This window comes from Diabrotica virgifera, chromosome 1 (genome assembly GCF_917563875.1).
Source record: "Diabrotica virgifera virgifera chromosome 1, PGI_DIABVI_V3a".
In the NCBI taxonomy this organism is placed as follows: domain Eukaryota; kingdom Metazoa; phylum Arthropoda; class Insecta; order Coleoptera; family Chrysomelidae; genus Diabrotica; species Diabrotica virgifera.
In genome coordinates, this window is record NC_065443.1 from 24,128,935 (window position 1) to 24,154,400 (window position 25,466).

General features: G+C 32.5%; 1 protein-coding gene across 3 annotated transcripts in view; it reads left to right on the plus strand.

Moving 5' to 3' along the window:
* The first annotated feature begins 2,259 nt into the window (after window positions 1-2,259).
* LOC114324182 (neural-cadherin-like) overlaps window positions 2,260-25,466 on the plus strand; it is a 740,245-nt gene continuing 717,038 nt past the window's right edge. For all 3 annotated transcript variants that reach the window (XM_028271940.2, XM_050655305.1, XM_050655301.1), the window contains exon 1: window positions 2,260-2,435. In XM_028271940.2, the coding sequence (XP_028127741.1) occupies window positions 2,384-2,435 (52 nt within the window). In that variant the 5' untranslated portion in view covers window positions 2,260-2,383. The remainder of the gene's footprint in view (window positions 2,436-25,466) is intronic.

A 25,466-nucleotide genomic window follows, 5' to 3' on the forward strand; every position in this document is an offset into this window, starting at 1 on the left:
ATTAATTAACAATTGAATTGTTGCTAAAATATTAGTTTAATTTTCATCAGCTTCTGGAACTATAATCTAAACCAAAAAGGCTTTAAAGTCACCAAATTATTTAAATATTGGTAGATAATTACTTATCTAAAACTTTATTTGAAAATTAAAAATTTTGTTGGGAAAACCCGCATTTTCCGAGGAACATTTTCATCGGAGGAGATCGGGAAAAACACGTCTCTATGCAGAATTTAATCGCGGTGAATTTTTATTTGGGTATTTTTGTTGTAAAGTTAAATCTTCGGAGTTATAGAGCAATAATTGGAAAAAACACGATTTTCGTGCGCCATTTTGTTTATAAAAAAAGTAGCACACTATCTGAGGACTTTGCATACCTATATTATTAATATATAGGATCTTATAATTCGATTCCAGCAATAAAACTGCTGGTAAATAACTTTTCCCAAAAATGGCCTATTCTCCGGTAATCAGCCCAGACTATAATGACTTAATTAAACAAAATGACAAAAAGTAATTTTAAACAGTGTAAAATTATTTTGCAAAACACGTCTATTTTTTGCTCACTTATAAACAATTAACATAACTTTTGAACCGTTACCCGTAGAAAAATTATTATTTCATATTTGGAAAGACTGAATTTTTATACACATTTAGAAAGAAAAACAATTGTCCTAGGACAATTAGGGACGAAGTTAGCCCCCCCTTTTTTTTAAATTTACATGATTTCGCAAAATAATTTTGCAGTATTTAAAATTATTTTTTGTCATTTTGTTTTAATTAAATTAATAGTACAAATCTTCTTCTTTCATAAACTATCCAAAGTATTAGTGTAACTTCATCATTTTCTGACTTATAGCGTTGCAAAAAAAAATAATTTGGGATAAACAAATTAAATACCTTTTAAACTATGTGACCAATTTCTTTGAAATTTGGGGTATGATTAGGGCACCAGAAGTCTCAGCATTCCGTGTAATAAGAACGTTCTAAGTTAATTTTTACATAAGTTATGAATATTTATAGAAACTCAAAACTTATGATTTATTTTGCAATTTTCTAAGCAACTAATAAGGATAGGCATATTCAGCGAACGTCATATTGAAGTTTTTTATATTATTTATGAGTTTCTCACTCTCAAATTTTTGGTTATAGACGAAAAAAGCAAAAATTTACCATTTTTTGATCTTCATTTGTTTATAGCTATGTATATCATCAAAATTGGCTGCAGGAAACATATAGGTTATTAACATAGATGTCCATATTACTCAAAAAATTTGGTTTCGGCCTGGAGGGGGTTGTGTCACCAACAGGATATTTTTTTCCTTATTTCTCTGAACTAATAATATATAAAAATGAATGTTTGTCTGTATGTCCCTTATAGAATCGTAAACTATGCATTTGATCAAGAAAGCTTCAGGGGTTCATGTATAACAACTTTGCTTATTAAGGTCAATCATAATATCTATGATCAAATGCATAGTTTACGATTCTATAAAAGACATACCTACAGACTTTTTTTATATTGTGTCGTATAAATAATAAAAACGTGGTATTAGCAAAAAATAATTAATTTTCAAATCAAAATGTCAATTTTAAAAACAAAAAAAATCGCCAACGCCAGGAATTGAACCCGAGTCCCCTGGGTGAAAGCCAGTAGCTAGGTATTCTAGGCCATTATACACGTAAGTCACGGAGATAAATATTTGACATATAAGTTGTAGCGTTTTTCCATCAAATTTCACATTTTACCTTCTCTTGTCTATAATCCCCGGATATGGGCCAGCTGACACATCATTTATTAATAAGCTTTAGAACACCTAACTAAATAAATAGAAAACAGCCATGCTAAAATGCTCCGGTCAAATTTGACACTACCTCCCGGGCTATTACATTCAATCTTCTTATGGTAAACATTTTTTGAGAGCATTTTCATTCAAAAACACTGAAAGATTCCCTCTCAAATCGTGCCAATCGTTTTGCCCGGATAACCAGCGCAAAAAATATAATTTGAACTAAACACTACTTTGAACATCTTAACTATACTACTATTTTTTTCATACAAGAATTTTTTCTTTTCATTTAACGTCCGTTTTCCAATTAATCTGGTAATAAAATTATTAATTTTCGTTACCTAATTCTGGCACAAGATATTTTAGAAATACCGAAAAGTAATATCTTGCGCAGGCTTGCCGTGATCTAGAGGCTCTTTCGCTCACAGCCAGTTACCGTAGCGCGTTTTCGGTGCTTCTCCGCCATCCGCTTGACACCGGCCGTTTCAGATACCGCTCTATACGATCGCGCTCTCATCCTGGCCTGTTCTCGCTCTGTGCACGCGTGTGTGTGTGCCTGAAGTACATGAGGATATAATGTGAATGATGATGGTGTGATGGTTGACCCTCTAAAGGTCTTTTGGGTATTAACCAACAGCACTTACTTAGGTAATTCTTTTTAATTCTGAGCTCTTAATGAGGATAAATTGGAGCTAATTTCATTGGGTCAACTGCTTCATGTGAACAAAATGAGGATATATAAATACTTGATGATAATATCGTTGTAGCTCTCTAGAACTTTTTGTTTTCGTATCAAATAAAGGAACATTTTATAAGATTTTAATTTCCCATAAAGGTCAAATTTTGGAAAGGAACCAAAGACACCCCCGTACGGAAATAGTCTCTTGCAGGTCATTACAGGGGATAGAGGCCAAATATTAATGCTTATAGCAGTTATAATTAACATGATAAGTATTTTAAAATTTACATTAAGCTTTAGAATTGCATTTCTGACAAATTTGTGACAATTTATAATGTTTAATTTTTTTCGTATTTTGGTTACACAACTGCTACAAGAAATGAGATAATATAGTAACAAATGGCTTTGCAAGACAAATAATCAAATTTATATACTTGAAGTACATGAGGATATAATGTGAATAATGATGGTGTGATGGTTGACCCTCTAAAGGTCTTTTGGGTATTAACCAATAGCACTTACTTAGGATTCTGAGCTCTTAATGAGAATAAATTGGAGCTAATTTCATTGGGTCAACTGCTTCATGTGAACAAAATGAGGATATATACTTGATGATAATATGGTTGTTAGCTCTCTAGAACTTTTTATTCTCGTATCAAATAAAGGAACATTTTATAAGATTTTAATTTCCCATAAAGGTCAAATTTTGGAAAGGAACAAAAGACACCCTCGTACGCAAATAGTTTCTTGCAGGTCAATACAGGGGATAGAGGCCAAATAATAATGCTGATAGCAGTTATAATTAACATGAAAGTATTTTAAAATTTACATTAAGCTTTAAAATTGCATTTCTGACAAATTTTTGATATTTTAATATTTGCAATTTATAATGTTTAACTGTTTTCGAATTTTGGTTACACAACTGCTACAAGAAATGAGATAATATAGTAACAAATAGCTTTGCAATGACAAATAATCAAATGTATATACTTGAAGTACATGAGGATATATTGTGAATGATGATGGTGTGATGGTTGATCCTTTAAAGGTCTTTTGGGTATTAACCAACAGCACTTACTTAGGTAATTTTTTGTAATTCTACGCTCTTGTGGAGCTCTAATGAGAATTAATTGGATCTTATTTTGTTGGGTCGACTGCTTCTTGTGAACAAAATGAGGATAATATACGGTAATATCGTTGTTAGCTATCTAGATTTTTCTTATTTTCATATCAACTAAAGAAACACACCAAAAAATTTTGTTTTACTAGAAAAGTCAAATTTTGGAAAGGAACTATAGACACCATACGGAAATAGTTTCCTGTGGGTCCCTACAGGGGTTTAGGTCAAATATTAATGCCTATAGCAGTTATAATTACAATAATGAAATATTTTAAAATTCTAATGAAAAGTTTTAAATTTTTCTGACAAATTTGTCATTTTTTTGTCATTTATAATCTGGCTACACAACTCTGGTATAATAACATACAAGAATAAAAAACCGCTAAACGCCGTAAAAATGAGTGGCGCATAAAATATTCCAGCTAAAAAAGATCTGATATGAATATTACGTGGCGCGAAAATGGATTTTCATTTGATGCAAAACAAAATTCTAGTTTTATTTTAAAAGATTTTTCCATAATATTTGCTAAATTTGAAGTAAACGCGCCACAAAAGAGTAACTTTGATACAGTTTGAATTTTTAAACTCTTTTGTGGCGCGTTTACTACAAATTTAGCAAATATTATGGAAAAATCTTTTAAAATAAAACTAGAATTTTGTTTTGCATCAAATGAAAATCCATTTTCGCGCCACGTAATATTCATATCAGATCTTTTTTAGCTGGAATATTTTATGCGCCACTCATTTTTACGGCGTTTAGCGGTTTTTTATTCTTGTATCAGGAGTTTTTCAAAGTTATTTATAAATTAAATGTATGAAGTTGAATGCAATGTTCCCCTATTACACGTCAAGCTTTATAAATGGTCATCTTTGTTGCATTATATCCCAAATGATCTAGTATCCATCGAATGTACACTAGATTTTTTTCTATTCGAAAATAGATTGAAACAAAAATATTGAGATGGCCGGTAAATGAAGTCGGATTGCCCGTTGCCAGATCAAATTTAGCGTCGTAACCACTACAACTACATAAACCATTTCGGGAATAATCGTTAATTGAATTATACTTTTGAAGCTTAATAACTTCTAAACGGCTTAACGGATTTTGATCAGTAAACATGAGTCTGAAACGTATTGACCAGTAGTATCTGATGGATCTAAGGTCAAGTATGATAACTGAAGCTATTACAGGAATTATTGAGCTTGAGAAAACCGTTTTTCCCACAGGAAATAGATTTTATCATACTGATGAAGCCTATAACCTAAAAAATTCTAATTTTCCCGAATATAAGGTATACACCGTTAGATTCGTCTTGAATACTTTTGGCGCAATTCGTAGGTTGAAATGTTGAAACTTTCAAACACACATACATACATATCCACAAACATTTTCCCTTTTTTTAAATAAAAATTGAGTCACATTTCTAAGCTCTATAACTTTTGAATGGTATAACCGATTTTCAAAATTAGACATGCGTTGGAAAGGTAATGATCAGTTCTATTAGAAACCGCAAAGGTTGGACTTTGAATTTCGTGTATATAATAGTGTCGCGTGTAGGGGGTGTATTTCTGCGCCACTGGCGAGAACTGCCGTTCTCTGGTAATTTTTTCGATATAAAACTAACAGCTTCGATAACCACTAAATCGAAAACTATTAATATTATCAAAAAAATGTATAATGAACATTTTTTGCTTATAATTAATGTTTTTACCAGCATTTGCGGTCAAAATATAATAAAATATTTCCACCCTCGAGATGAGGTGGCAACCACCCCATGGTAAAAGCGTCTTTCAGCATCATATAGATTTTGATCCTTGGACTATCCACTACTTATTGTCAAATTTTCAAGCAAATCTATCCATTCTGTAAAAATTGCGAAGTGAAAAATTTCAGTTCTGGGACTAATTATACATTTGGAGCTCTATAACTTCTGAACGGCTTACCTGATGATGATCACTAAACATGAATTTGAAACGTATTGACAAGTAGTATCTGATGCATCCAAGATCGAGTATAATAACTGAACGTATTACAGGAATTATTGAGCTTGAAAAACCGTTTTTTCCATAAAAAATAGATTTGATCATACTTTTGAAGCCTATAACTTAAAAATTCGAATTTTCCCAGATATGACGTATACACCGTTAGACGCGTCCTGAGTCCTTCTACAAACGCTCAGTTATTGGCGCAATTCGTAGGTTGAAATTTTGAGTAATTGTCGAAAAACCAAAATTTTCAAAGTTTAATTTTTCAGTTTTTTGGCTATGGTGAGCAGTGTATATGTCTCAGCTTAATTGCTTGAGTGCCATTTGAAAGCTTAACTTAACCCTATTGATTTGGTGTATTTGCGGTTTTCCTGTCTTTCCTTGAACCTAAGATATATATGCCCAAAAATATGCTATTTTGTATCTACCTAGTCCTCTAGCTGGCTTAAGGGTAGTCAGAAGTCAAAAATTAGACCGGTTCTGAATCGGCCCTCACACCCTCTTGAAACACAGAAAAGAAAATTCAGATCGGTTTAACTTTTCCACACACATACATACATACATACATACATACATATCCACAAACATTTTCCATTTTTTAAATAAAAATTGAGTCATATTTCTGAGCTCGATAACTTTTGAATGGTATAACAGATTTTCAAAATTAAACATGCTTTGGAAAGGTAATTATCTTTGCTATCAGAAGCCGCAAAGGTCAGGCCTAAATTTTTGAAATTTTTGGGAGTTCTAGGGACGAGAACGAAAAACAGGCTTTAAATGGGAAGGGCCGTAAAATCCACACCCTTGGACCAAAATTGATGGTTGATATATGAATGGACGAGTCTTTTCCTAAACTTTAAGATGGGATTTGGCCCAATTTTCAATTCAGTCAGGTTTAGAAAATCGAAAATTTCGTGTATATATAGTGTCGCATGTAGGGGTGTTGTGCGCCACTGGTGAGAACTGCCGTTCTCTGTGGATAGATTTACAATAAAAAAAAATCAAAATTCCTGTTTTTTTATTTCAAACATTTAGATAGGTAGTGTTCTTACATGGAATACTTGTCCTGTATTTGATATCTGAGCCCAATTTTTAACCAATTAACTTCATTCTACGCTTCTACGGCCTTTTATTTTGTCTTTAAGGAACTAAAATGTGGTATTCTACATCGATTTCCCTTCTCTATATATCACAGATAAGACATTTTCCTCTTTAGTACTTCCTCATTGTTTTTCTTGCTTTCCAAGCTATCTTAAGCATCCGTCTATGAATCCACATTTACAATGCTTTAATTATGTTCATGCTTGATATTTTTTAGTGTCTATACTTCTGCACCATTAAAACTACAGACCAAATATATAAATTAACCATTCTTTGTCTTACTTCTAAACTGAGATGAATATTGCAAGTGCCTTTTTAAACAATTGGTTCCAGTAAATATTGTACAATGTTGGGGACAAAATGCAACCTTGTTTGACTCCTCATAGTGCTATATAGCTGCATAGTGGTACAGTAGTGTTATACATTATAATAATAAATAAATAATTTATTTCTTAATAAGAATATTATTCAAATATTACATCACGTTATTAACTTAAATAGTTATTTTCCTAACAAGTGCAGAAAGTCATTCTTTTCCGCACGCGACTGCAGTTTGTCGAACGACGCGAAGCGGGAGTTCGGCAAGCAGTCGAGTGCGGAAAAGAGGCTTTCTGCAAGAGTTAGGAACAATATTTTTTCTAAGAGTCTTTAAAAAATTACCAAATCTTAATCAATTAATTTAATTAATATGAAAATACATACACAAATTAATTCTTTGACAAGGTTGTCAAAACCAAACTTTCAATATAATTAGTTAGCATGACGACGATCTTGGTTTCCATGACGATGATTCAAAACGACTGTTATTGTCTACCGATTTGACTTTCGAATATTATGTCAAAATAATTTTATTTCATCGAATCGTCGCGTTAATTTCATTAAAACAGGAACACAATAAGATATATTTGAAATAAATTAGTAAATAATATCTAAATATTAGCTTATTGCATGTATTATAATTACTTTAAGACCATATTAACATATCTAAATTAACACGCGTGCGGAAAAGTAAAAACCACGTGCGGAAAAGTAACACGCGTGCGGAAAAGTAACACGCGTGCGGAAAAGTGAAACTTTCTAAACTAAAATGCGTGCGCGAAAGTGGACATTTTTGCACGCTCGCAGAAAAAATATATTGCAAATATAAAAACAAAAATATAATAATTTCAAAACTTTTATTTATGAAAAATTTTTATTTATTTTTAGTTTATGAAAATTTACAATTAATTTGATAATAAAAACGACACGTAGGATATAATTATAAAAATAAATTATTCAATGTGCTTCTGCACATTTCACACATTTTGAGCCCTTGTCGAAGGTATTTTTGCGCAGTGGAAACCCTGGCAGTTGCGCACTGCGCAGGGTCATCGTTTTTTCTAAGGTCCATTACGACCACATTCGTGTATGTCATGTTAGTGATATGTTTTAACTTATGTAGGTCTTCTTTGTCCACTGCCATTATGTGCATGGGAAGCGATTTTTTGCCTTCCTTTTCTGATTTCGTGTTCGTGATGCTAATTGGGTCAACATTGTACTTGCTGATCAATTCCTAAGCTACCTGTGTCAAACGTTGATGTGATAATGACCACCTTAGGTTTACGTGCTTGGTCAATGGAAAGGCAATCCATTGAAGTTTTTTTCTTATTATATTCTTCCATAATATGAGTCACTTTGCGATAATCTATTGCAGTTCTTGTTTGAATAAGGCATGTGCTGCCGCTTCTTAATATTGTGTTTATTGTATAGATTTTCTGTTCTTCTGCTATTGGCTTTATAGCACCTGTCTCATTAACCGGTAATTTAAATACAGGTACTTTAGTTTCATTCTTTGTTTGGTTTTTATTTTTTATCATCTTTTTTCTTGATTGGTTGTATTTCGATTAATTTGTCAGTTTACCTTGTTACTTCTACCCCGACTTCCCTGTTCTTGCTTAGTAGAGAGGGAATTCTTTTTTTTTTTTCGACTCAATTCAAGCTTTCTGCTTAACCCAGGTATAACATACTAAAAGGCACCGCCAGGAAAACATTCCACTTTGCGGTTCAGAGAGCCCATATGAAACGAGTCTTTGTACTCTATGCAGAGTATGATATTAACAAAATAAGAAAATCTACGGTTTCGTTTTGATTAAAATCTGTCTTCCTCCATCCCCCGATAGTACTATTTCTAGGTCTACCTGTTGTCAAGGAGGCTCTAAGGAAGACAGATTTTTACCATTCCGACCGTAGATTGTCGATATAAATTAAAATAATTTATATCGCAGTATGGATAGAACGCCCTCTAACGGGGAATAAGCGAAATGAGTTTCGACTCAATTCAAGCTTTCTGCTTAACCCAGGTATAACATACCAAAAGGCACCGCCAGGAAAACATTCCACTTTGCGGTTCAGAGAGCCCATATGAAACGAGTCTTTGTACTCTATGCAGAGTATGGCATTAACAAAATAAGAAAATCTACGGTTTCGTTTTGATTATAATATGGGCTCTCTGAACCGCAAAGTGGAATGTTTTCCTGGCGGTGCCTTTTGGTATGTTATACCTGGGTTAAGCAGAAAGCTTGAATTGAGTCGAAATTCATTTCGCTTATTCCCCGTTAGAGGGCGTTCTATCCATACTGCGATGTAAATTATTTTAATTTATATCGACAATCTACGGTCGGAATGGTAAAAATCTGTCTTCCTTAGAGCCTCCTTGACAACAGGTAGACCTAGAAATAGTACTATCGGGGGATGGACGAAGACAGATTTTAATCAAAACGAAACCGTAGATTTTCTTATTTTTTTAATTCTTTTTTTGTTTTCTTCTTCTCTAGTGAAGCCGTGGTCTACTTTTTAAGAGATTTTCCCTTTGTGGCTGCTGATATTTCGCCTGCGCATGTAGACTTTGGATTTGTTTTTCTGCTTGTTTGTTACCCTTTTTGTGTCTTTTGTACGAGTAGGTTACTCTTTGAAAATCGTCGCCTTTGGTTATTGTTTAATGACTTTTTTCGAGATTTTCTGGATCTCCAATTGTTTCTGGTTTCGTTGATTTCGCACGTTTTCCTCTGGTTGAATTCTTTGTCCCTGGTTTGGTCTAATTTTTATTTGAAATTATCTCTATTAGTTCAAATGTTCTTTCGTTTAGTCTTCTATTTTCTATTGTATTTTCTTGGGTCATCCTTTCTAGGTTTTTCAGGTGTTTACTCAGTAATATTCGTACGTTTTTATTATAGTGTGATTTAGTTTTTCTATTTGACCTTAAGGCCTTTAGTATATTCCGTCACTTTTTTTAGAAAAAAGTTTAAGATTGATGCGCTTGCTTCGATTTCATTTGGCAATATATTCTTCTTCTTCTTAAAGTGCTTATCCGTTCCGGATGTTGGCGATCATCATGGCTACCTTAACTTTGTTTACCGCAGCGCGGAACAGTTCAGTGGTAGTCGTGTTATACCACTTTCGTAAATTTTGAAGGCAGGAAATGCGTCTTCCTCCCGGTCCTATTTTACCATTTACCTTCCCTTGGAGAATCATTTGGAAAAGGCCGTAACGTTCTTGATTTCTCATTACATGTCCTAGATATTCTAATTTTTTTGTTTTGATGGTTATGAGAATTTCACACTCTTTTCCCATTCTACGCAGGACTTCCACATTAGTAATTCGGTCAACCCAGGATATGCGCATGATGCAGCTATAACACCACATTTCGGAAGCTTCGAGCCGATTCATAGATGCAACAGTTAGTGTCCACGCTTCCATTCCGTAGAGCAGAACTGTTAATATGTAGCATTTCAACAGACGGTATTTTGTTTTTAATGATATGTCTCGACTGTTGAAACAGGTCTCATTCTAACGTATGCTGCTTTCGCTTTTTTTATTCGGTGTTTAATTTCTGTCGAGTGGTCCCATTGGCTATTTAAATTCGTGCCCAGATATGTATGTTGCTCAACTCTTTCGATATTCTGGTAATATATTAAAGAGAATAACGCCTTTAAAAATCAAAGAACTTACCTATTAAGATTTATTAATTTGTCCTATGAATTTAAATATAAGTCCTATTTCTAGTTTGATAATTTGGCAATTCCGAAATTATAAATTATAATAAATTGTATAATATACGTGACGCCTAAATTATTTATCACTTCAAATACGAAAATCGGTTATAAGTAAAACAATATCTGCTAAACTGAAAACCACTGTAAAAACTTTATCGTAAATATTATCAGTAGTAATTGCACAAGAGCTCTGAAATTATTGAATTTTTCCCGAGTGACACTTTGACAGTTTTAATTTCACGAGCCGAAGGCGAGTGAAATTATGTCAAAGTGTCACGAGAGCAAAAATTCTATATTAATTTCAGAGGTCGAGTGCAATTTGTTGCGATTATTTCATGAATAAAACTGTTCAAAACCAAAATTTTATTGTAATTTATTTATGTAAGTACCATTAAACACACAGTTTTTATAAATATTTGACGATTGAAAGTCATCACTTTTATAATTTTTAAAACATTAATTGTCATTAATGTCACTGAATGTATTTTTTCGTAGCAACGAAGGGCATCTGACGTAATATACTTAACGACGGGAGATTATCAAAAATTATCGATTTAATTCAGATTTATGTAGCTTTCTATTGGTCAGAATCTCCTATGAATGAAATAATCAGCATAATTCTAGAAATCAGCGTAATTTTGAAGTTTATGTAATTGAGAAGTTTGAATTGTTGTGGAGATACAGAATGGATGCACACTAGTCCAGGCGAGGTTAAATTATTGATTTAAATACCGTGCTCTTGTCTACAAAATTTAATTTAAATGACCATTAAATGCTGGAACTCCAAGCATACTAGAATTTCAATTTTCTCAATATTCAATTTAAACTTAATTACATCTGTATCTACTCTGTAATATTTTTATTTTGTAGTAATTCCAATTGCTTTGGCCTACTTTTTTTCTGTAGGTGCCATCTTTAATGGAAATTGGCGATGAATTCTGAACTAAAAGAGCCTAGGGAATTAAAAAATAGTTATTTTCCTAACTAGTGCGGAAAGTGATACTTTCACGCACGAGACTGCCGTTGACCCGAACGACGCGATAGCGGAGTTCGGGCAAGCAGTCGAGTGCGGGGAAGACACTTTCCCCATGAGTTGGGAACAATATTTTTTCTATAGTTTTTACGTTTGGAAAAAAGCCACAAAAAATAGAGTTATATCAATTTTTATTTAGAAGTGAAAATACACAAAATAATTCTTTGGCAAGGTTGTCAAAACCAAACTTTCAATATAATGGGTTACCACGACGACGATATTGGTTTCCATGACGACGATTCAAAACCATTGTAATTTTCTACTGATCTGACTTTTAAATATTATTTATTTATTATTAAAAAAAAAAATGCCACAAGGAAATAGCTTCAGAACAACTTTAAATATTATGTCAAAATAATTTTATATCATCGAATTATTAGTATAGTATAGTTGATCCAAAAGATGGCATAACCCAGACATCCAAAGTGAAAGTTATCCTTCAACACCGAATTGTTCTATATGGTCCACACAATGTCCAGAAAAAAGTCACACCAATTTGAGCGTCGGGTTTGGGGGGGGGGAGAGGGGGGAGAAATCGGTAAATTAGTAGTTTTTAAGTTTTTCGCCAATATTTCTAAAACTATGCGATTTAGCGTGAACAACCCTCCATACAAAATTTTTCTACATTAAATTTTAAATAAAAAAGGCTCTATGCATAATCTTTCTAAAGTGAATGGTTCCAAAGTTACGGAGGTAGAATAGTATAACTGGTCCAAAAAAAGGCCTAACCCAAACATCCAAAGTAAAAGTTTTCCTCCAACACCAAAATGTTCTATATGGTCCACATATTGTTCAGTAAAAAGTTACACAATTTTGAGCGTCCGGTTTGGGAGGGAGATGGGAGAGAAGCCGGTAAATTAGTAGTTTTTTACGTTTTTCGTCAATATTTCTAGAACTATACTTTAGCGTAGACAATGTTGTATAAAAGAATTTTCTACATGAAATTTAAAACAAAAAATGTTCTATACATAATTGTTATAAAGTCAAACGGTTCCAGAGTTACGGAGGGTGAAAAGTCGAGGTTTTCGATACTTTTTATATTTTTTGGGCAATATTTAACTATACCAAAAACCCAGACATCCAAAGTGAAAGTTATCCTCCACCACCAAATTGTTCTATATGGTCCACATAATGTTCATAAAAAAGTCACACCATTTTGAGCGTCGAGTTTGGGGGGAGAGGGGGAGAAATCGGTAAATATAAAAAGTATCAAAAACCTCCACTTTTCACCCTCCGTAACTCTGGAACCGTTGATTTTTTAACAATTATGTATAGAACCTTTTTTGTTTTAAATTTTATGTAGAATATTTTTCTATAGAACATTCCTTACGCTAAAGCATAGTTTTAGAAATATTGACGAAAAACTTAAAAAAACTACTAATTTACCGACTTCTCCCCCATATCCCCCCCAAACCAGACGCTCAAAATGGTGTAACTTTTCACTGAACAATATGTGGACCATACAGAACAATTTGGTGTTGAAGGAAAACTTTTACTTTTAATGTCTGGGTTAGGCCTTTTTTTTGGACCAATTATACTATACTACCTCCGTAACTTTGGAACCGTTCATTGTAGAAGGGTTATGCATAGGGCCTTTTTTATTTCAAATTTAATGTAGAACAATTTTATGTAGAAGGTTGTTCATGCTAAACCGCTTAATTTTAGAAATATTGACGAAAAACGTAAAAAACTACGAATTTGCAGATTTCTCCCCCTCTCTCCCCCAAACCCGACGCTGAAAATGGTGTGACTTTTTTCTGAACATTATGTGGACCATATAGAACAATTTGGTGTTGGACGATAACTTTCACTTTGGATGTCTGGGTTTGGGTCTAACTATACCATACTATATCGCCTAATTTCATTAAAACATGAACACAATAAAATAAATTTGAAATAAATTAGTAAATAACCCCCTCTGTGGCTCAGTGGTAAGAGCGCCTAACCTTTGGATCGAAAGTTGCGAATGGTAGTGAGTTCGAATCCCACTAGGGTCAGGAATTTTTTCATTTATTATAAATTAATAAATGGAAATAGTTTCTATCCTTGTGGGATCGGTACTCATCGGAAGGACCGCAGACGTTCGGATACAACTAGCGTGTCTTTTCAAAGACAATGACGTCGACTTTGCAAAGTAACAAGACACTTACTCAACACACACACTACACATTACACCTGAGTTAGTGATAAGTTATACAATTACGTGGCTAAAGGCTAGTTCTAAACCAAGGCCAGAATCAGAGAAAAAAAATTTGTAAATAAGATCTAAATATTAGTGTATTGCATGTATTATATTATACAGGGTGTAACAAAAATACAGGTCATAAATTAAACCACATATTCTGGGACCAAAAATATTCGAATGAACCTAACTTACTTTAGTACAAATATGCACACAAAAGAAGTTACAGCCCTTTGAAGTTACAAAATGAAAATCGATTTTTTTGAATATATCGAAAACTATTAGAGGTTTTTTGTTGAAAATGGACATGTAGCATTCTTATGAAAAGAACATCTTAAAGAAAAATTATAGTGAAATTTGTGCACCCCATAAAAATTTTATGGGGGTTTTGTTCCCTTAAACCCCCCCAAACTTTTGTGTCCGTTCCAAATAAATTATTATTGTGGTGCCATTAGTTAAATTTAATATTTTTAAAACTTTTTTATCTCTTAGTATTTTTTCGATAAGGCAGTTTTTATCGAGTTGCGGCTTCTTTTTTAATATGTTTACATAAAAATTTTATGAGGGTTTTGTTCCTTTAAACCATCCAAATGTTTGTGTACGTTCCAATTAAACTATTACTGTGGTACCATCAGTTAAACACAGTGTTTTTAAAACTTTTTTGCCTCTTTGTATTTTTTTGATAAAGCATCTTTTATCGAGATGTGGCTTCTTTTTTAATATGGTTCAAATATACTTAAAAATGTAAATCATAAATAAATTTTCATATTATTACCAAGTCTCCATAACCGTACTTTACCATATACAAATATGTGGTGGATTTGACAAACATTCAAATATCTCGATAAAAACTGACTTTTGAAAAAAGTACTAAGAGACAAAAAAGTTTTTAAAAACTTGTGTTTAAGTAATGGCTCTACAATAATAATTAAATTGGAACGTACACAAAAGTTTGGGGGGGTTTAAAGGAACCAAACCTCCATAAAATTTTTATGGGGTGTCCAAATTTCATTATAATTTTTTCTTAAAATACTACTGCCATAAGAATACCACATGCCCATTTTCAATAAAAAATATCTTATAGTTTTCGATATATTGGAAAAAATCGATTTTCATTTTGTAACTTCAACGGGCTGTAACTTTTTTTCCGTGCACATCTGTACTAAGGTAAGTTAGGTTAAATCGAACTATTTTTGGTCCCAGCATATGCGATTAAATTTATGACCTGTATTTTTGTTACACCCTGTATTATAATGCCATATTACAAGGTATTTTACTTTTCCGCACGCTGTGCGAGAAAATTTACTTTCACGCACGCCGTGCGGAAAAGTGCAACTTTTGGAAACGAAATGCGTGCGTGAAAATGGCTCTTTTAGCACGGCCGTAGAAAAAATAAATTTTTGGTGTAGGCGATGCACCGAGCAAAAAGTAGTAGGGTGTCTATTTAGTCCATTCTTTCACGGTTTTTGCTCTAAATTTTAAAGAACCGCTTGGATTGACATTAAATTTGGCACACGCATAGCTTACATGTCAAAGAAAAAAAGTGATATTGTGTTGATGTGTGCTTTTGCCCTGGGGGTGACTTTCAACCCCTCTTGGGGGTGAAAAAATATAAGTCTAAAGTAAGTCCGGAAATGGATAAACTGACTAATTTTAAGTAACTTTTGTTCTATAGAGCTTTTTCGCCAAGTCAACACTGTTCGAGTTATTTGCGAGTGAATATGTTCATTTTTCAACAAAATAACTACATTTTTAGACAGTTTTTCGCAAATAACTCAAAAAGTAAGTATTTTGTCGAAAAAAATGTTCCTAGCAAAAATAAAGCCTGTAAAAAATTTAAAAAAATGGTGTACGCGTTAGGTCTCTGGACCTCGTAAAACCAGAGTTATAGCCAATGAAAAATAGATTCATATTCACCAAATTTCAAATAGAATACTTCGAAGTGAAATATCAAAAAAATTGAGCACTTTTTGGGGAAAACTCATTATAACTTTTTTAAAGTGTTTAAAAAAAAGCTTTATTTTTGTTTTTATAAAAAGTTTCTAGCATTAAATTTAAGCAAGTTATGCTCAAAATAAAGTTGGTCGCTTTTGTTTTGGCAAAAAAAATCGGGAAGACCACCCCCTAATTAGCAACTTAAATGAAATTAATCGTTACCGCTCCACAAATTATTAATTTTTAAAAATTTTAATTTTGAAAAATATACTTTTTTTCAAAATAACTTAAAAATTGTTAGAGATACCAAAAATCTCAAAAAACAAAAAAAGTCAGCATTTCTTTTCTGAATATCATGTATTTTTTTGCTTTTCTGTTAGACAAAAATTTATTGAGATTTGGTGTTTCTAAATTTGCATACATTCGTGATAAGTGACTCGTTGAACCCCTTTTAACTACAGCCCTTTCAAAAATAAGGACTTTGAACCGATGAAATTTACAGATCATATAAACAGTACATACACGGGTCAAGAAAATTGTGAAGTCGTAACGATTAAGTTCATTTGAGATACTAATTAGGGGGTGATTTTCCTGATTTTTTTACCAAAAAGAAAAAGGGACTAACTTGATTTTGAGCGTAGCTTGTTTACTTTTGATGCTAGAAATTTTTTTTATAAAACAAAAATGAAATGATTTTTTAAACACTTTAAATAAGTTGTAATGAGTTTTCCCCGAAATGTGCTTCATTTTTGGTTATTTCACGTTAAAATATTCCATTTGGAATTTGACGAATATGAACCCATTTTTAATTAGCTATAACTCTGCTTCTACTAGGTGTAGAAACGTGATATATACACCATTTTTTAAAATCTTTTACAGGCTATATTTTTGCTATGAATGTTTTTTCGATAAAATACGTAATATTTGAGTTATTTGCAAAAAACCGTCTAAAAGTGTGCTTAATTTGTTGAAAAAATGAACATATTCACTGGCAAATAACTCGAAAGGTATTGACTTAGTGAAAAAACTCTATAGAACAAAAGCTATAAGAACGGGGCAAAAGCACATATCGACACAATATCACTTTTTTCTTTGACTTGTTAGCCATGTGTAGGTCAAATTTCATGTGAATCCAAGCGGTTCTTTAAAATTTATAGGTTTTGCAATATTTTACCGTTAAAGAACGGACTAATTGTAGATCCACCATTATTTCGTAAATTAGCATTTTTTGGGACCTAGATTGAAAAACTATTAAACCTATTAAACTATTATTAAATTATTAAAGCTATTATTAAATTATTAGCAAAAGCTATTAAACCGATCCTAACCATAGTTAGCCCACGTTTCAGTATGTTTGTCTAGGCCAAATGTGAGGCTTTATATTATGTTGAAGGTGTCGAAAAAATTTAAAGGAAAAACATACTTTTGCTCCCTTTTTCCCAATTATTTTCCTTTTTTTTTAGCAGTAAACATTAAATTTTTAATTTTTAGGCAGTCAAATATTATGTATAATTAAAAAATGAAAACTTTTACCTTTTATAACTTTTTTTGCAGGAATAATATCCCTCGAGTAATAAGCTAAAAATATGTGCAAAAAGCAAAAAATTATTTATTTTTTCAAATTTTGTTAAATAAAGCATAAGGTTGTGACTGGTACCTACATAATATCGTAATTATTGATACCAGGTATATCCTGAAGTGATTCTACCAAAAAAACAGACTCTTAGCAAAGCGGATCCAGCCTGGAATATAAGAGCCGCTACGAATAAAATCATAACCGCTAGAATACTTGTCATTATTCGATAACGGATGGGCACTAAGATAAGAAATGTTTATTATATCTGAATATTTTAATAGTCCCGTCGCCAGGGGGGGTACAACGGCCTCCTGTATTCAGATGGACTTACTTAAGTTTTTTTTTATGTACACCTGTAGAACACGAATTTTTTGGGTAACAGTTGATCCGCATGTCGATAAGATTGTTATAAACCAAGAAGTTGAGGAATCACATAACAGCGATTTCTCGCAAAACAAAACATTTTTTTGTATTTTTTGGGCCATTCTAACCAAAAAATGTTCCTACAAATTTTTTCGTAGGATGCATAGTTTTCGAAATAAACGCGGTTGAACTTTCAAAAAATCGAAAAATTGCAATTTTTGAACCCGAATAACTTTTGATTAAAAAATAAAATACCAATTCTGCTTACCGCATTTGAAAGTTCAAGTCAAATTATACCGGTTTTAATTATTTGTATTGCTAAAAATTTATTATTTTATTGTTAAAAAAAGCTATAAACACCTAGTGCTTGAGTGATGTTTTCAATGATTTCTCATTTAAAATCGAACGAGTAGGTAGAAGAGGTAAAAGTGCAAGCGGGGCTATTTCTACGTAGCATGATTAAAACGCATGTATTAGGGACGGGAAACACTATGTGTTTATAGCTTTTTTTAACAATCAAAAAATAAATTTTTAGCAGTGCAAATATTCAAAACCGATATAATTTTACTCAAACTTTTAAAGGCGGTAAGCAGAATTGCTATTTTATTTTTTATTCAAAAGTTATTTGGGTTCAAAAATTGCAATTTTTCGATTTTTTGAAAGTTCAACCGCGTTTATCTCGAAAATATGCATCCTACGAAAAAACTTGTATTAACAATTTTTGGTTAGAATGACCCAAAAAATACAAAAACGTTTTTTGTTTTGCGAGAAATCGCTGTTATGTAATTCCTCAACTTCTTTGTTTATAACAATCTTATCGACATCCGGATCAACTGTTACCCAAAAAATTCGTGTTCTACGGGCCAAAATACATAAAAAACACTTGGGTAAGTCCATCTAAATTAAAAAGGCCGTTGTACCCCCCCTGGGGACAGGACTATAAGACCAACTGCTATGTTTCATTGAAAATCCATTGTTAGTTGCTGAATGCAATAATAATGAAGACTCCCTTTAGATTAAACTTCAAGATCGTACCTTCATTAAAATAGCTTTTCAAATGAAGCTTCAAGTTAATTTGTAGTATAATCAGTTTTAATTGAAATTTAAGTGAAATATTACAGTAGTAGAGTAAAATAGACTAACATTAAATTTAGAGGTGTTTCTTGTTCATAATTCATCTTTTCTTTTTTTTTATTTTTTTTTTTAATATAATATGACAGTTACACGAAACAAAAAGATAAAGGACCCCGCAACACTCCTTATGAGAAAAGTGGTCCCGGTCAAATTTATCGAAACTTTGGTCTCATTGATCATAGTTTTCAGTGAGTAGATTAAAAAAGTCCATGACACCTAGGTCTGAAAAACTATTATTCTCGAGCTACAGCCTTCCGAAGTTCTTGAATTCAGGTACTCAGTTTACGTTGAAGTGCACTAGTTCACGGCCAAGCGAAAGAAATTATCTATTTTTAAAAGAAGAGAGACTTATTGTCTTCATGCATATTTGCATGTTGCATATGAATCCGTGGTCAAAAATAGATACAACGAATTTTGATCTTCAGAAAACCTCCGAAAAGTCCTCAGAAAACTGAAGAAGTGCTATATAAAATGTGCTGCTGGAGTGACATAAGAATTATCATGTTTTCATGAATGCTTCACACTTGTCCAATACCAGCATAGCTGTAGTTCCAATTTATCTTTAGAAAATTACTGAACAGTGGCAGATCTATTGGAAGGGATAGGGAAATTCCCCCGTAACACGGTCCAGAATAAAAGAAAAAATTGTTGAAATAAAAATTATATTAACCGACACGAAACTTACTACACACAGACAAATTCAACCCAGTTAACTAGACAGTTAGAAAAATTAAGGGAACTTATTGCACATGTTATTACCTATGTATTTTATGTAATTTGGATTTATCTTTTTTATATATCTTTTGGTTGGTGCATTCGAAGTCCCCTTCCCCCAAGGGAACATGTCTAGATCCGCCACTGCTAATGAAGCACCTTTAGAAAACTGAGGAACAACCATAATAAGTGCTGCTAGAGCCGCACAAGATTTTTCACGTTTTCACTAATGCATCGATGTAGTATTGGTAGGCCCATCAAAATAAGCAGGCTACGGTGGTTAGGCCACTTAGAGAGAATGAGCAAGATGGAGCCATCTAAACACATTTATAATTAAAGACCGGATGAAGTAAGGAAAATAGACAGACCCAGAGCATGATTCAAGGATCAGGTGGAAGGCGAGTTAATGGTGTTAAGAGTACGAAATTGGAAAATGAAAGGCGAAGGATAGAAAGGAATGGAAGCTGATTCTAGAGAAGGCCGAGGTCCACCATAGGTTAGATCGAGCAAATGATTATGAACTTTTTAATACAAAATATTGTGGAGAATAATGCTATGGGGTTACTTTTAGAACTATAATATTCATATTTATAATGATAATAGACTTTACTCTCTGTAGTTTTTCAAGCAAACAAAAATGAAATTTAATATGCTTTGTCATTTCGTCTCTTTATTTAAATAATTAGGTATAATACTCATACTCATATTATACTCACTTGCAATAGGCAGAGACTACGTTACATCTTCAAGAGCTACTAGTGTAGTATATGCAATGCACCAAACAAAAGACATAATAAAAAATATAAACACATAGTAGGTAATAATATATGCAATAAGTTCCCTTAATTTTCCTAACTGTCGAATTAATTGGGTTGAATTTTTGTTTCAACAATTTTTCTTTTATTCTGGACCGTGTTACGAGGGAATTTCCCTAGTCGCCCCTAGATTCATCACTGTTCATTAGTTTTCTGAAGATAACTGCAGCGGCGGAACTGCAGCTATGCTGGTATTGGATAAGTGTGAAGAATTCATGAAAACATGATAATTATTCATATGTCACTCCAGCAGCACATTTTCTATTGCACTTCTTCAGTTTTCTGAGGACTTTTCGGAGGTTTTCTGAGAACTAAAATACGATGCATGTATTTTTGACCACGAATTCATATGTAAGATGCAAATATGCATGAAGAAAAGAGTCTACTGTCTTTCAATAATAGACAGTTTCATTCACCTGACCGTGAATTAGTGGACTTAACGTAAACCGAGTACCTGAATTCAAGAACTTCAGAAGGCTGTAGCTCGAGAATAATAGTTTTTCAAACCTAGGTGCCATGGACTATTTTAATCTACTGACTGAGAACTATTATTGACCAAAGTTTCGTTAAATTTGACCGGGACCACTTTTCCATAAGGAGTGTTGCGGGGCCCTTTCCTTATTGGCAAAAGCTAAACAAAAAAAATACAAATAAATTTCGCACGTATATAAATATGTTTTTCCTTCTTAGAAAATATGTCTCGCATTCATAACATAATGTTGGTCTTCTAATAGTTTTGGAGATCCTAATTTTCCATCTCCAGTGTGTGTTTTTGGAGTGAAGCAAATGGGAGAGTGAAAAATAAGCTTTTTTCACTTCTTCTTGGAATTTATAGTTCTTCTGTCCCTTTCGTGCTTACAGATATATGAATTCAGGTCTTCAAACTTTCTACTATTTCAATAACGTCCTCAAATGCAACTGTGCCTATGTTTCCCCTAGCTCTTGCTGTTGTTTTATTTTTGTCGTTTTGAATATTTATTTCTAATTCGGTTTCTTTGCCGCGGTTTTAATTGTGAATATATTTCTGCCTCCTTTTTCGTTCTGTGAAACTTAATACTGATGTCATCGGCATCGACGGCAATCTATATTGATTTATTTGTTTAGCTGCTTGGAAGATTAGTGCATCCTATATTCAATCTGTTCTATTAATCTTTGACTATTGAAAGTTCTCTGAGTTCATTTTGCATTCTGACCGTTGCTGCCGACGCGATGAGTCCATGTTGCTTTTACTAATGTCTGTCTCACAGTGACTTTACAGTACACGAACATACGGCAATACAATCCTCATGGGAGTTTTTAGCGCGGCGATGCCGATTTTCTTCAAAAGAGTTGTCAATCGGACATTACCAAGGTCCTAAAAATGTAGGTCCCTAAAAATGTTAAATTAAAACTAACCCGTTACGATCAAGTGAAACAATATTTTTCATTGTTTTTTTTTTAAGTGATAGTCATTTTCAAAAAGCAATCAGCAATTTTATAATCGATATGCGTAATAACTTTTTTGGTTAAGAATGTTAGAATATTCAACCTTAAAGGTGGATGTTGTTCTATGGTTGTTAATTTATGTATTGACAGTATAGACAGTTCTGAAGTAATGTCAAGAAAAATATAAAATAGATTGTCAGTCAAGTTTAAGTAAAGTTTTATATTGTCCTACCAGGCCCTACAGTTGAGAATAAATAAAGTATAATTGTTGATGGTCAGTTCACCTAAATTAAATTATAACAAAGAATATTAAATAAGCTTAAAATTATTATCTACTGATAACAGTGTATTGAGTAACTCATTGCTTATTTGGAAAATTTTGATCCTAATTGCAGTTTATTGTTATTCTTAATGGCTGATTTCCAAGATGAAATTAATGTCATTTTAATGTGTTTACACCCTACGACAGTGGCAGTGAAAGTGAGGAAGACGGGATTATACAGGGTGTCCCGAAAAGATTGGTCATAAATTATACCACAGATTTTGGGGTCAAAAATAGGTTGATTGAACCTCACTTACCTATATACAATAGTACACACAAAAAAAGTTACAGCCCTTTGAAGTTACAAAATGAAAATCTATTTTTTTTCATATATCGAAAACTCTCAGAGATTTTTTATTGAAAATTGACATGTGGCGTTTTTACGACAGCAATATCTTAAAAAAAAAATTAAGTAAAATTTGTGCACCCCATACAAATTTTATGGGGGTTTTGTTCCCTTAAACCCCCCCAAACTTTTGTGTACGTTCCAATTAAATTATTATTGTGGCACTATTAGTTAAACACATTATTTTTAAAACTTTTTTGCCTCTTAGTACTTTTTCGATAAGCCAGTTTTTATCGAGATATTTTGAATATTTGTCGAATCCACCACATATTTGTATATGGTTAAGTGCGGTTATAGAGACCTGTTAATAATCTGAAAATTTATTTATAATTTACATTTTTAGGTATATTTTGAAAAAGAAGCTACAGCTCGATAAAAGGTGACTTATGAACAAAAGACTAAGAGACAAAAGTTTTAAAAACACTGTGTTTAACTAATGGTACCACAATAATAGTTTAATTGGAACGTACACAAACATTAGGGGGGTTTAAAGGAACAAAACCCCCATAAAATTTTTACGTAAATATATTGAAAAAGAAGCCGCATCTCAATAAAAACTGGCTTATCGAAAAAATACTAAGAGGCAAAAAAGTTTTAAAAACGTTGTGTTTAACTAATGGTACCACAATAATGAATTAATTGGAACGTACACAAAAGTTTGGGGGGGTTTAAGGGAACAAAATCCCCATAAATTTTTTATGGGGTGGACAAATTTTACTATAATTTTGTTTTAAGATGTTCCTGACATAAGAATTATACATGTCCATTTTCAATAAAAAATCTCTAATAGTTTTCGACATATTGAAAAAAATCGATTTTCATTTTGTAACTTCAAAGGGCTGTAACTTTTTTTGTGAGCACATTTGTACTAAGGTAAGTTAGGTTCAATCGAACTATTTTTGACCCCAGAATGTGTGGTATAATTTATGACCATTCTTTTCGGGACACCCTGTATAAAGAAGCTAAAATATATAGTTTAAATGTATTTTAATTATTTCTATAGGTACCTACGTATTTATTAAGGTTTGACAAATTTATGCGCTTAAATACATTATTATATAAATATTTTATACAAATTTTATTTTAATTTTGTTCACATAAAGGTATTTTTCGAAAAAAAAAGAATGTGTGTGTACTTTGTACGCACGTAAGAAGTTATACTTCTATTATCTGATTTCAACGAAATAAATATACTTTCAACAGGTTATTTGTATTTAAAGATTAAACTAATTTTTACTTACTACTTTCCAAAAATTTTTACTAAAACAACACTAAAAATTAAAAAAAAAAGTTAGATAACACACGGAATTGAACCAGGGACCTCCCAATCTCCGGTCGAACGCGTTACCGCCGAGCCAAACTCTCTTTGCTTTGACAGCTTACAAGATTTCTCATACATACTGACAAATTCAATAGACCAAGTGAAAAAATACCTTAAAATTTAAAGTAAATATACTTACTATTATTATAAAATATTTTATTCCCGAGAAAGACAAATCCAAAGACACAAAAATTATAATAAATAATACATTTACTAAAAACACTAATATATTCTTTTATGCCTGGTTGCACCAACAGATCTTAAGCTCCAGCTTAGCTAAGCTCTGCTTATAGTTAACACCACCGGAAGTATCACTTACGTTGCACCATAATTTTGTATTCTTACCTTGTTATTAAGTATATCTATTAATATATTATGATATTCCTATTATATTTTATTGTAATTATATTACATTAATTCTTATGATATTCTCGGCTTAAGCCTAAGATCTGTTGGTGCAACCAGGCATTAATGACTTATTAGCGCTGATACATAAATAATTTAACAGATTAGCAACGAACTACATACTGTCTGTCTGCGCATGCGCCAGGCAAGTATAAAATTTCGCCCTCGATCGTAAAGAAGTATAACTTCAAAAATATGAATACCTAAGTTATTAATAGTTATGCTATAGAAAAAAATGTTTGCTTAAAACCTGTTTCTGATAAAATTTGGCATCACTGTTGGTCATAAGAACCTATACTGTAAAGTCAAGGTGGGACGCACATTAATTGGATTTATTTTTGGAGATGTTATATGTTTGGGGATGTAAACCGATGCAATATTTGATATAAATTTGTTCGTCTTCGGGTATTCACATCTTGTATATTGTTGCGGCCCTTTTGTCTGATAAGACATGATCCAGGATGTATACTAGGGTGTTGTCTGATGATCAGTATTTTTCAGCTTCGACTAAGTTAATTAGTAATTCTCCAATTTCATTGGTGTTTCGATGGAGTGAGTATTTACCGATGGTTCCAAAAATAAGTTCTTTGTCTAGTTGCGCATTCATATCTAGCATTATGATCTTGATATCATTTCTCCGCAGCTGTCTATGTCAGCTGTTCGTAGAACCCTCCTTTTATTTCTATGTTATGTTCTTCTGTTGTGCAGTGTATGTTAATGATAGAGAGTTTAAATAATTTTGTCACCGTCAACTTCTCTATGTATTCAATATTGTAGCACAATACGGCCAAGCCGCCACACTACGGGATCTGAATATGCGACAATAATAAGTATTAACACAGGGTGAAACAATATATCCGAGAATGATTCACCTCCTCTTAAAGAACTGTGTGCACTAGAAAAGTGCTGTACAAATAAATAAGACTCACATCATGTCTATATACATTTGAATAATAAAGGCATCAAATGAGAAGCAGAAAAATAAAAATATTTAAAAATGGGGCACGTATTGGACTTTCAATGCTAAAAAGAAAAACTTTGCGGAGACCTACAAAAACAAAAATTTCTGGCATCTCCATATACCCCAGGTAAGCTCATGAAATATGGATCGACAGAACTATTTGAATATTGGAGGGCGTTGTGTTAAAAATTCATCGATATATGAGAAATTCGTGGAGTTTGCAAAACATT